The 13822-nt window shown below is 44.4% G+C and overlaps 1 protein-coding gene across 1 annotated transcript; it reads left to right on the top strand.

The window, feature by feature from the left end:
- The first annotated feature begins 1904 nt into the window (after positions 1–1904).
- Positions 1905–11204, top strand: LOC120927086. The gene is made up of 2 exons (XM_040337524.1): positions 1905–2992; positions 11079–11204. The coding sequence occupies exon 1, from the start codon at positions 2028–2030 to the stop codon at positions 2988–2990; it is 963 nt and encodes a 320-aa protein (XP_040193458.1). The 5' UTR covers positions 1905–2027; the 3' UTR covers positions 2991–2992; positions 11079–11204.
- Positions 11205–13822: the final 2618 nt, after the last annotated feature.

Genomic DNA, 13822 nt, shown 5'->3' with positions numbered 1-13822 from the left:
TGGTGAATCAAGTCCCGAGCATAGTGATGAAGTTGTGCTGGGAGGACTGACTCAGGGACCCCCCTAATTTTTACATTGTTCCTCCTCGATCTGTCCTCGAGGTCGGCCACCTTTGCCCTAAGCCAAGCTAGTTCTTCTGAGTGGTCAGCATGGGCATCAATCAGGGTATTATGAGAGCTGGCAAATTCACCCATTTTTTCCTCCACATGTGTGACACGCTCCCCCATTTCTCCCATCTCAGCCTTAAAGTTACGCATGCATTGCATCATATCAGCGTGCATGGAGCTACGTAGGGAAACTAACATGTCCTTTAAGGTTGTATCTGAAACCGCCTTACCTGAGGTAGGAAAGGCAGTGAATGGGTCAATCAGCTCCCTCGTGTCCTCCATGTAGTCCTGTCCAGGTCTCAGTGTCCCTGCATCTCCCTCCAAGCGGGGCTTAGATTTGGCAGGGCTTCTGGAGAGAGGAGTAGATGCTGGGGTGAGTGTCGCTGGAGACCTCCGTGGCAGGCCTGCTTGGTCTCCTGGGCTGGACGCGGTCGAATGTGAGCCACGCGAGGAGGCCGGGGAGACAGTCTCCGGAGCGGCGCCATCTTGTTGTAGGCCGCGGCCCTTCGGAGGATAAAAGTCCTCCAATTTCCGCGGCTCCCTTGACTCCTTACGTTTGCGGGTCATACCACTGCCGTCCGGGGTCTGATACGCGGAGAGTCCGAGTGGATGCGAGCCGTGGTAGTGCCTCTATCGTCGGCGGTTCCCGTGCCTGGAGCGGAGCTGTCGGATTACACGTCCATGCAGCTTCGCACGGTGGACGTGCTTCTTCCTGAAGAGAAGCAAATGCAGTGGAAGTTGTGGAAAGACTCATTGTTAGAGCTTGAACAACTCAACATTCCAAGACCGTACGTATTTGTTTCCTTGTGTGCTACAAAGAGGAGAGAATTATGCGTATTCTCTGACGCTTCCACTATGGCTATTGCAGCTGTAACTTACCTTAGGGTAATAGACACTGAGGGACAAAGCCATGTTGGGTTCATCATGGGAAAATCTAAACTAGCTCCCAGACCTGCTCACACTGTCCCACGTCTAGAACTTTGTGCTGCTGTCTTAGCGGTAGAGATGGCAGACATGATTACGACTGAACTGGACATTGAGATCCATGCAGTGAACTTTTATACAGACAGCAAGATTGTGTTAGGATATATTCACAACGCTTCAAAAAGATTTTACACATACGTGACCAACAGAGTGACACGTATCAGAAAGTCTACAAGTCCAGATCAGTGGCATCACATCAGCACAGACAAGAACCCAGCTGATCATGGGACAAGATTGGTGTCAGCCGCTGTACTCAAGCAAACTAACTGGTTCGTAGGTCCATCGTTTCTTGGTAAGCCAGAAACCAAAGAGACTACTCAGGTAGAGACCTTTCAGCTCATAGAACCAGATCAAGACAAAGAGGTAAGACCTCAAGTTGCAGTTTGTAAGACTTTAGTTACCAGAGACAGTCTGGGCGCCCATAGATTTGAAAGGTTTTCCAGTTGGAAGTCTTTAACCCGTGCAATCGGAAAACTTATCTGTCTAGCTAGATACTCCTGCAGAGCTACTGATCAGGGTAGCAACGACCATCTTGAACAAGCTAAGGTCACGATCATTAAATGCATCCAGCAGGAAGTCTTTAAAGAAGAAATTCAAAGCCTTCTGAAAAAGGAAGAGATTTCTCGACTCAGTTCGCTCAAGAAGTTGAACCCTATCCTCGACGAAAACGGAGTACTAAGAATTGGAGGTCGTTTGTCGGCAGCGGATATGACTATCCAAGAGAGACATCCCTTCATCATACCTAAGAATCATCACATCGCTCTTCTTCTGGTAAGACACTATCATGAGCAAGTTGCACATCAAGGACGACACTTCATTGAAGGAGCAGTACGGTCAGCAGGATTGTGGATCATAGGAGGTAAGAGACTAGTCTCCAGCGTGATCAGCAAATGCGTTACCTGTAAGAAGATTAGAGGGAAACTTGAGGTTCAGAAGATGTCAAACTTACCTGCAGACAGACTTGCTTCAGATCCTCCGTTCACTCACGTAGGTCTAGACGTTTTTGGACCATGGAACATCTCTTCTCGCAAGACCAAAGGAGGCAGTGCCGAAAGTAAACGTTGGGCTGTTCTGTTTTCTTGCCTGAGTACTAGAGCAGTTCATATTGAAGTGATTGAATCTTTATCCACTTCAAGTTTCATCAATGCCTTGAGAAGATTCTTCTCTATCAGAGGACCAGCGAAATTGATTCGTTCAGACCGTGGCACAAACTTTATTGGGGCCTGCAAGGAGTTGAAGATCATCTCTACAGACTCTGAAACAGGTTCCTATCTTCAAGATCAAGGATGCACTTGGACTTTTAATCCTCCACACGCATCGCATATGGGAGGAGCCTGGGAGAGGATGATTGGAGTAGCTCGTCGTATTCTGGATGCCATGCTCCTGAAGGTTGGGTCTACTCGCCTCACTCATGAAGCTTTGACTACACTAATGGCTGAAGTCGTGGCCATTATGAACGCCAGACCTTTGGTTCCAGTGTCTACAGATCCGGAGATGCCGTCAGTCTTGACACCCGCAATGCTGCTGACCCAGAAGATGGAACCAGTGACAGCTCCCTCAGGAGACTTTGACCTCAAGGACTTGTACACCAAGCAATGGAGACAAGTTCAAAGTCTTGCGGACATTTTCTGGAAGAGGTGGAGACAGGAATACCTGGTGACACTCCAGCCACGCAAGAAATGGCAAGATGACAAACCCAACTTACAAGTTGGAGACATTGTCTTATTAAAAGACACTCAGGCCCACAGGAACGAATGGCCTATTGGACTCATTGTGGGGACTGATCCTAGTAGTGATGCTAGAGTTAGAAAGGTTGAAGTTAGAATTGTTAGACAGGGCATTCCCAAGGTGTATGCTAGGCCAATTTCCGAAGTAGTTTTACTTCTGTCCAAAGGTTAGTGGTGTTGGTGGTTGAGACCCCTGAGACCCCCGGTCTCACAGATAGTCCCTGACTACCTGATGGCGCGCTCGTGTTGTGTCTGCAGGCCTGGGAGATTGGTTTCGAGAAGTAACACAGACGGAGACATATAAGTTGTGAAACCAAGCTCTTTTATTTTTGGCTCGTTGCTGGTTATATAGGGGGGGAAATAGGGGCGTACAACATAACATTTGACATACATATAACTGTTCTTTTAGGTTAAAGAAATGGAATTTTCCGCTAAGGACAGCTGATGTTTGAGCTTCAAATTTACCCTAGATAATAGAGGAAGTTAAACACAGAAAGAACACGTACGTACTTAAGTTAAACATGGCTCTAGACAATAGAGGAAGCGAAACCCAGACAGAACACACACACACACTTTATGTTGCTTGTTTAACTAAAACACATATATAAAATGGAATCTGGACAAACAACATGGATTCTAAGCTAGGTCAATTCCCCAGGACAAACAACATGGATTCTAAGCTAGGTCCATTCCCCACAATCCCCTCTTAAAATCTAATTAAACCTTAATTGATTTTCTCACCCGAGCCTCCTCGGGTAGTGTTAGAACTCATGATCATTTTAGGAATGTCATCAGGGGATATACATCTCCCTGGTATATCTAATGTGTGTGGCGGATTAACCCTTTGCATCCCTGCTGGAGGAAAGGGACCAAGTCACATCCATCCCTAAATGATGAGGTTCTTTTTCTTTTGCTTATGCATTTTAATGTATGTTGAGTAATCCCCGGGTGCGTGTGGCTTTGGGGTGTCATAATCTGGAACTTGATTTGACACCATGGAAGTGTCGTGGGTGGGGGATTTGGAGGCCCTGGCAATGATACACATTATGAGCTTAAAACATGCATATAGAAATAATAGAAAAAGCAAAATTATTATAATAGTCATAGCAATGTCTTTTAACCATGAGAATATCCCTCCAAGTCCGAAATTCCCTTTACCAAAAGGACTCCATGTTTTAGCAATATCCCTGGCTTCTTGTTGCAGGCTATCTACCTCCTTTCGGTGTTGTGCAATAATGTCATAATAATCGGGTATTTCAACAGATGTATTGTGTATCCATGTGCAACACTCGCAATCCTCTGTAACCTCACATAACCCAGTAAGGGCAGCACTCATGCTTTCGATGGCTAGGTCATGGAGCTCAAGTTGTTTCTTAATTGCTCTCATCTCTTCATTTAAATTGGTGATGTCCCCCGAATTTTTATCTAGGATTTCATCAAGAATTTTAGAGTAATTGTTTAGCCTTTTCATTATGTCTATTCCCCACCCGGTCCATGAAGGAAACCAGGCCCATGCCATATCCTTCTCAAAAAATAATTCCCTTTTATGGCGGTGTTTAAGGGGATACCTAGGATGCATACTAGCTTCAAGGAGGTGCTCACCCTTGTCATCTCCCACTACGCCCATAATGGGGACTAGGGATGCAAGATAGCACCATCCCTGGGGTTCAGTGGGGATCCAAGGGTGACAGATTTTCCCACAACAAATATAAATACTGTTTCCTAGGGCTAGGGGCCGTTTGTTGAATATTGTCATCACCTCGTCAGAAAGACTTGAAAAGGTGAAACTTGACAACAGCTGACCTACTGGGGAGGTGGAGCTTGAGCTAAGGAAATCCATTAAGGTGGCGTTCATGGTAGGGTCTGAAGTGTGAAATACAGGGTCCTCAATTGAAATCATTGAAAAATTAATTTTAGTATGTTGGCAAACTTCAGCCCTTTTAGTGGAGTTCCCCAACCTGAAACACCAGTCTGGGGAGTGGCTTCTTCCAATAATTGGAAACGTAAGGGTATTATTTGGAAGTGTCCTCGTGACGTTTGTAAGGATAATGGGAGGTGTGCCGTTTAAGAGGGGATAAAAATTTAGAGGTATCGCCATTAGAGGGATCCTAGCAGTACTAGGGTGTAGTTTACTACAAATCCAACACTTTTCATATCCAGTTTTTCGAGCATAAGCATATTTAAACTTTAACAATAACATATTGTCTGTGAGACTATCTGTCTTGCTCCCTTTGTTATATAGTTGTGTACCTCTCTTGTGCCTGGTATGTATAACATTGGTGGTGATCTGATCTCTAACTTGTGCGATGGTTATTTGTTGGGAACTAAGGTTACTGGAAGGGATACTCCTCTTAGATCGGGGGACTTGCATTTTTCCGCTGTAATTTTTACCGCAAATACCTCGCAATCCCCCTAAATCTTCTGGGCTATAAATACAGTTGGTGGTAACCCATACTACGGAGAAAACTGAAAATGAGACAAGTCCTATAAGGAGCCAAAGCTTTCCAGAGTCCGGTGAAATTAAGATTGTCATTTTTCTACAGGGCTCAGGCCGCTTGCCTCGGAAACCCCCTTTTCTTGACTATCCTGTTCAAGGCCAGGGCAAGTCAGCTTGCCCTCGTTAGTGCCTCTCTTGTCTCTAAATCCGGGCTTGCTTCTGGACTTGCTTCTGGACTTGCTTCTGGACTTGCTTCTGTGGTTGGACCTTTCTTTACCAGCTTTACTCGGGTAGCGTGGATCCAGGTGGGACTGTTCTCTGTTAGGACTGCTGTTCTGGTCACTGCAACAATGATGGTGGGAGGTCCGTAGGTGAAGTCTTGCGGTCTTTTCCCTTTTGGATGTAGCTTGACCACTACTTCGTCCCCCTCCCTGAAGGGGTGCGTGTTTTCCTGTGAAGAAAAAGGACATTTGCGAGTAACATCTTCCTCGGTGCGGACCAAGGTTTCGATCAGCTTCCTTACATATTCATCTCTCAGGTTATCAAGGTTATCCATGGTCATAAAAGTTTTCCTAGACCATGGGGTGGGGAAAGGTCTACCAAACAGGATTTCAAAGGGGGAATACCCTAGGGCTTTGTTGGGGGTCATTCTTATTTCAGCCATGATGGCTGGGAGGTACCTTTTCCAATTGGAAAAGGTTCCACCTGTTGCTTTCCTCACCTTGTCTTTAATCGTCCTATTCATCCTTTCCACAATCCCAGAGCTTTGAGGATGATAGGGAATGTGGAATTTCCATTCTACCTGTAATGTCTTGGCCAGTTCTCTACAAATTTTAGATGTGAAGGCGGGGCCTTGGTCTGAGTTTATTTGTAGAGGTATTCCCCATCTGGGAACTATCTCTCTTGTCAGAATTCCTACCACTGTCTTAGCATCTTCTCTTCTTGTAGGGAATGCCTCTGGCCATCTACTGAAAACATCTATTATTACACAAACTGGCTGTGTGCCCCCCTTTACTGGGAGATGAGTAAAGTCAATTTGTAGATGTGTAAATGGCGTTGTTGGATAGGGTAGGTGCTCGTGTTTGACCTTGTGTGGGTTGTTGGGGTTGTTCCTAATGCAGGTTATGCATCTCTGAACAAAACTTTTTACCATAGGTTCAACTTTGGTAATGTAAAACATTGTTTTAAGTTGTTGTAAAGTGGCTTTCCAACCTATGTGTCCTATTCCGTGAACATGTGCTATGTAGATTGGGGCACTATGTTGTGGGATGCATGGTCTCCCCTCTTTGCAAATGAGTCCAGTTTTAGGACTCTTTTGTAACACCGGAAAACACCAATCAGCAAGTTCCTCTGGGGTAGCGGAAGCCTGCAAATCAGTTAGCAGCTGTGTTTCATCTGGGAGGAGAGGTACCAAGGTTGGCATGGTCAGGAAAGTTGAAATAACTGTCTTAGCCGCTGACTTGGCTGTGATATCAGCAAGGGCGTTTCCTTTTGATATGTCATCTGAGCCTTGAGTGTGTGCTCTACAATGGATGATGGCTAATTCTGATGGGAGTTTTATGGCATCTAGCAATTGTTTTATCAATTGGGCATGTGAAATGCGCTTCCCGTCGGCTCCTATATATCCTCTGATGGACCACAATACTCCATGGTCAAAGACAACACCATGAGCGTACCTGGAATCAGTATATATAGTCACAGGTTGGTTGGCATATAGGGTGCAAGCTCTTGTTAAGGCTATTAACTCGGCTGCTTGTGCTGACTGGTGGTTGATTGGTTCCGCCTCGATGACAACATCAGGTAATTTTACTACTGCATAACCCGCATGATAAGTGTTGTCATTTGGGCGGGAGCAAGAACCATCTACAAAAATTACATCCCCTCTTTCCAGAGGGGCCTTTTGCATGTCTAATCTGGGAGATGTCATGACTTCTATAGATTCTAAACAACTGTGTTCTTCCGCTATAGTGTCATCATTGGACTTCAGTCCCAGCAATCCATTTAAGATCATTGCTGGTCCTGCCGTGGTGGAATTGTACTGGACTTTTAGTTGGGGGTTACTCAGCAATATAATCTCATATCCACTCTGTCTCTGGGCAGACATATGTTGTGTGTGTATCCCTTTCAGAATAGATAACACATCATGAGTTGTGTGTAGGGTGGTAGGGTGACCCAGTGTGAAAACAGTAGCCATTTCAACAACCATAGCGCAAGTAGCCAGTGCTCGGAGGCACGAAGGAAAACCCTGGACCTGTAGAGGCATGACCTTAGAAAAAAATGCGACTGGTCGCATCTTCCCACCGTGTTCTTGGCCGAGAACGCCCGCCATGGTTTTACAATTATCCCTTGCATACAAATGGAACATTTGACTATAATCAGGGAGGCCAAGACCAGGACTTGTCATCATTGAACATTTCAATGCCCTAAACGCTTCACACATTTCTTCTGACCATTTAACATTATCGGGGGAATCTTTTAGCGTGGCTTGTCTTAAGATATTATCATAGAAGGAGCAATCGCGTATCCATTGCCTGCAATAGCTTATCATCCCAAGGAAAGATAACATGTCTTTCTTGGTGTGTGGGGTGACCAGGCCCACGATGGCATCGACCCGCGATTTGCTCAAGCTTCTTACTCCCTTTGAGAAGACAAAGCCTAAGTATTCCACCTTTTCTAAACACCACTGTAACTTCTGTTTCGACACTTTGTATCCACATTCTAACAACCACAATAACAATGACTTGCTATCTTCCTGGCTGGCTTCCACTGACTGGCTGCAGACCATCAGGTCATCAACATATTGCAGCACTACCGAACCTTGGGGGGGGTTCCATGGCCTTAGTGTGGACTGTAGTACAATACTAAAAACCACGGGGGAGTCCACATATCCTTGCGGTAATCTTGACCAAGTCATTTGGCGCTTTCCATCAAGGCTAAAAGAAAAAATGGGCCTTGTCTCTTTGTCAACAGGTATACTGAAGAAGGCATTCTTCAGATCGATAACCGAAAAATGGGAGGCTTCATGTGGGATGGTTGCCAGAAGCGCGCTAATGTCTGGGACTATTGGCGCGATGGGAATAACTAAGTTGTTAATAGCCCTTAGGTCTTGCACAAAACGGTACTGGCCATCGGGCTTTTTTACTGGGTTCACCGGTGTGTTGTAGGATGAGATACAATACTCCAGTATACCTTTCTCCAGGTATTCTTCTACCTGGGGAGTGATTCCTTCTATTTTTTCTGGTGACAAAGGATACTGTTTTTGGTAAACTGGCATAGCTTGGGGTTTGAGGGTGGCTTTATACGGGGTACAGTCTATTAAACCCGTGTCATGATTCCCTTCTGCCCAGATTTCGTTTGGTAGGTCTAGTGGTAGACTTACACAAATAAAATCTTCGCTTCTCTGAGTAACCTTCAGATTTGGTTCCACCGAAAAACAGGGCGAATCTACAATCAGTCCTCCCCCCCTCTTATCCACTGTGATACTCAAACTTAGTTTTTCAAAGAGATCTCTACCAAGCAGGTTTACTGGGCACCCGGGTATTATACTAAAGGCATGGGAGCAGATGAATCTGCCTGTACCATCGGTAACCTTCAAGCGATTAGTCTTGAAAGTGGGAGTTGATACCCCGTTTATTCCCATAGAAGGCGTTGACCTTTCCCTTGGGCCAGAATAATTACTTGGTGCCATAACGCTCGTAGTCGCTCCGGAGTCGTGGATACTATGGCCAGTGACTCAATCTCACGCTCATCCAGTATCGGGTAAATATGGCTGTAGGGCGGGGGTGTAGTGTAAAGTTGTTTAGTGTTATCTTGTTGAATATGGCTTGGTTTGGACAAAGTGTTCATCCGCTCCAAGTCATGGCACTTCTTTGGGTCTAGCACTTTAACTAATTTCTTTTTACCCTTTTTCTGTTGAACCTCCTTCCAGTAAGGGGCATATTGTAACCAACTCAACCCTCCTTGCTCCATATATTCCTGGTCCCACCCTGGGTCGGGACCATAATATGGCCACACTGTTTTGTCTAAAAGACATAATCCTTTCACCATATCCATGTGGAAGGGGTCATTGGCACCCTCCCGTGGAAAAGGATTGGAACTATGCATGGCTTCGGTCCATCCCGCTATATTATCCACCCATGGATTGATTAGGAAATAATCAGTCCCGCTAACCCTTGCTACATATTCTTTACATGTTTCTCCAAGATCTGGTACAGGGGGTGGTTTACTACCTCCGCAGCCCATGGTTGTAAACACCGGCGGTCTTCGGAGGGGTAAGTCCACCTTAATCGGTGACCAACGCTACCGACTACGCAATTAAAATCGTCGTGCCAGACGACTTGGGAACACGATCCTATTCTTCCTAGTACCGATGGTGCTAATACTTCGTTGGGGGAGTTAATTATTGCCCGAACGACAGAATGTAATAATATCCCGTCGGTATTTGATATTATATATGTAACCCGTGGTTCTCCCCTGTTACACCAGTGACAACTCATTTGTGGCAGAAAGCTAATCCCTGGTGTTGGTAGATATTTCTTATCTGCTTATATGTTATACCGATCAAATTATGGTCTATCTCTCCGTGAAAATTGATCCTATAATATATGGTCCTACACTTGGGATTGGTGGAGATAACTTGGGTCCCTAGAAACCTTCTCCTTTTAGGTGAGAGTATGGAAACTAATTTAGCAGAATTTAAATGGCAATACGTTATATCAAAACTCAAACAGTAGGTACAAAGGGGACACGTCATGTATTCTATCACGGGTTATGTATCAGGATATGGAACGTTCACAGTGCTCGACTGCCACAGGTTGCCCCGTGCGTCTTCCCAAAACGTGAACTGGTCACCGTTGTATTTCAGCCGTGCTGACAATACGGAGCGGTTCGAATGCAGTGTGACCACTCTGGCATTCTCATCAGATAAAGGACATTTAGTAAATGACTCGAGTTTGTCCACTTACCAACCAAACCCGTTGAGTCATACAAACAGATTATCTTATACTTCTATGCGATAGATAAGAAAAGCATAAAGATTTTTTCAGACACAAAACGAGCAAATTTTCTAACTCTTCTAAGCCTCCCCGAGACTAGATATTTCCTTGAAATATCTCTATTATGTGCAGACTGTATTCCCGGAATACATCAACACTCATTATGGTTCAATTGGATCTGAGTTTAATCAGCGCCCCCGTCACCTCACTACAATCGGTTACATAGAAAAAAGATTTCTACTTACCGAGTGAGTAGGTGTCCGCGGAGAATGATTCTCAGATCCCGGACGAGCCCCCACTTCTGTTGGTGGTTGAGACCCCTGAGACCCCCGGTCTCACAGATAGTCCCTGACTACCTGATGGCGCGCTCGTGTTGTGTCTGCAGGCCTGGGAGATTGGTTTCGAGAAGTAACACAGACGGAGACATATAAGTTGTGAAACCAAGCTCTTTTATTTTTGGCTCGTTGCTGGTTATATAGGGGGGGAAATAGGGGCGTACAACATAACATTTGACATACATATAACTGTTCTTTTAGGTTAAAGAAATGGAATTTTCCGCTAAGGACAGCTGATGTTTGAGCTTCAACTTTACCCTAGATAATAGAGGAAGTTAAACACAGAAAGAACACGTACGTACTTAAGTTAAACATGGCTCTAGACAATAGAGGAAGCGAAACCCAGACAGAACACACACACACACTTTATGTTGCTTGTTTAACTAAAACACATATATAAAATGGAATCTGGACAAACAACATGGATTCTAAGCTAGGTCAATTCCCCAGGACAAACAACATGGATTCTAAGCTAGGTCCATTCCCCACAAGTGGCATAACAAAAGGTATGCCAGGTGGGGAGTGTGCTGCCTTTGCAATGTATATTACATGCTTGGCACTCAGCAGTGTCTGTTTCTTTAAGACCCTCCATTTTCTTGATGCCTAGAGGCGGGTCTTCTCTGTATGTCTAAGGCTTGCTGGGACATTTCCTGTTTCATTCCAGCTCTAGCTACTGTAGTGACCAGATCCACAAGACATCTTAAAGCTATCACAATTTGCAAACCTGACGAACACCAAAGCCTGTGAGTAAAGGGGTTTTGCTAGTTCAGCTTGTGTAGAGGGATGCTAGACATTGCAGATAGATAATGTGTGTTTCAGTGTAGTAGGCAAGCACATGTTAGGCCTATCTTTTGTATTAGCTATGTATAATGTATGTTGCTTGAATAGCCATGCTTACATTTGTTTTCTATGTTTGTTTCACAGTTTTACCACATCATATCACATCACATCTCATCCCATATCATCATACTATTGTACACATTCCTGTTCATTATATCTCAGTAAAGATTGCATCAGTTCAACAACCAGCGCGTCTTTCATTGGGACTTGGTTTATACTTGATGTTAAGCTGTGTACCTAAAGCAACACACACAGCCGAGGCATTACAGTCATATTAGCAGGTTATTTCTCACACACAGCATATGCATACTACAAATTACACCCCAAAACACATTCTGCTATTCCTCCCGAGTATAGCGATACCACATGTGTGCGACTTTTACACAGCGTGGCCACATACAGAGGCCCAACATGCAGGGAGCACCATCAGGCGTTCTGGAGCACCCAGGCCAATTTTGACATTTCTCTCCTACACGTAAAAATCATCATTTATTTGCTAAAAAATTACATAGAACCCCAAAACATTATATATGCTTTTTTTCAAAGACCCTAGAGAATACAATGGCGGTTGTTGCAACTTTTTATCTTGCACTGTATTTTCGCAGCAATTTTTTGAACGCGTGTTTTTAAAAAAAAAACAGTTTTGTGCTTAAAAAAAAACAAAACAGTAAAGTTAGCCCAATGTTTTTGCATAATATGAAAGATGAAGTTACGCCGAGTAAATAGATACCCAACATGTCACCCTTCAAAATTGCACACGCTCGTGAAATTGCGCCAAACTTTGCTACTTAAAAATCCCCATAGGCGACGTATTGCAAGGTATTGGAGTATTGAGGGTATTGCAGAGTATTGGGGGGGTATTGCAGAGTATGGGGGGGTATTGCAGAGTATGGCGGGGGGGTATTGCAGAGTATGAGGGGGGGTATTGCAGAGTATGGGGGGGTATTGCAGAGTATGGGGGGGTATTGCAGAGTATGGGGGGGTGGGTATTGCAGAGTATGGGGGGGTGGGTATTGCAGAGTATGGGGTGGGGTATTGCAGAGTATGGGGTGGGGTATTGCAGAGTATTGCACTCATACTTTAGCGCTTATTATTTTTATATTGCAGAGTATTGCGCAGGGATGGCTGGATCTGTGACTGCAATTGTCACAGATCCAGCCCACAGTGCGGCAGCTGCTGCTGCCGCCCGCTCCCCCCCCCCTCCCTCTCCTCTCACACTGTACCGAACGGTACAGAGAGGAGAGGGAGGAACCGGCGTCATTACATGACGCCGGTTTGTTTACAAGTGATCGCGCCGTCATTGGACGGCGCGATCACGTGGTAAGGAGCCGCTTCCATTGGCTCCTTACCGCGATCCGTGTTGCTGCGGGTCCCGTGGACCCGCCGAGCGCCGGTGATCGGGTGTGCGCGCCCGCTCGGGCGCGCAATTCTGACTCTCTGGGAGGACGTATATTGACGCCCTCCTAGAGTTAGGGAACCGCCTTGTAGCCGTATTTCGGCTATAGGGCGGTTACCAAGTGGTTAAAATTGTGTGTGCATCTGGTTACTTAGGTAGCTGCAGGGTTTCAAACTACACCAAACTTTGTATGTTAAGTGAACATGCAATTCAAACAATTTAAAACAAAATTATACTTTTCTATAAGTTTACTCTACTCTACTCAGAAAACAGATATTTAATGTTGCTTTTACAATGCACCCCCAGAACATTTTCATTGTATATCAACTATTCTTAGCAGTGAGCATCTGTGACCTATACATGCAGTGTTCTTATTTAATGGAAATATATATGTATGAAACTATGCAGATATGACTGTGATTATTTACTACAGTAGAGAATATTCACCTTTAAAGTGAATTTTATCTTGCAAAGTAAGGTTTCACCTATCTCAGTTAATAAAGTAAAACAGTGAAAATTCCCTTTGCTGAGAAAATCCAATTATGTGCAAAGAAAAGTAAGGAAGGAACAAAAGAATTTTCGCTTGTACATGATTGCTGGATAATAAACAGTATAGCTTCACCTCTTCCATAAAGCTAAGGGGATTTTCTCTTTGCAAAATGCATCTTTCTCTTTGCTTAGCAAATGGGGTGAAGTTGTACTGATTTAAATTATTCCATTAAGTGCAAGCAATAACCCTGTGTGTTGTTTATTTTCATTGCAAATGCTTGGAAATTCTTTGCAAAGATAATTTTTACTTTTTTTCACCTATCACTGAAAATTCATTTTCAAAATAATCATGCTCTACTCCTAAAATAAACCAGTGGCATCATTTTTTTTTTCTGTGAAAAAGAATACTTTAAACTTCTGTTCTACTATTTTAGTATTCTAGTGGAACTGCTAAATAATAGCTATTGACACATTTTCTGCTACAGATGCATTCAGAATGCCCTATTTCAAGCC

This window comes from Rana temporaria, chromosome 2 (genome assembly GCF_905171775.1).
Source record: "Rana temporaria chromosome 2, aRanTem1.1, whole genome shotgun sequence".
Lineage (NCBI taxonomy): Eukaryota > Metazoa > Chordata > Amphibia > Anura > Ranidae > Rana > Rana temporaria.
This window is presented reverse-complemented; position numbering and strand designations above follow the sequence as displayed.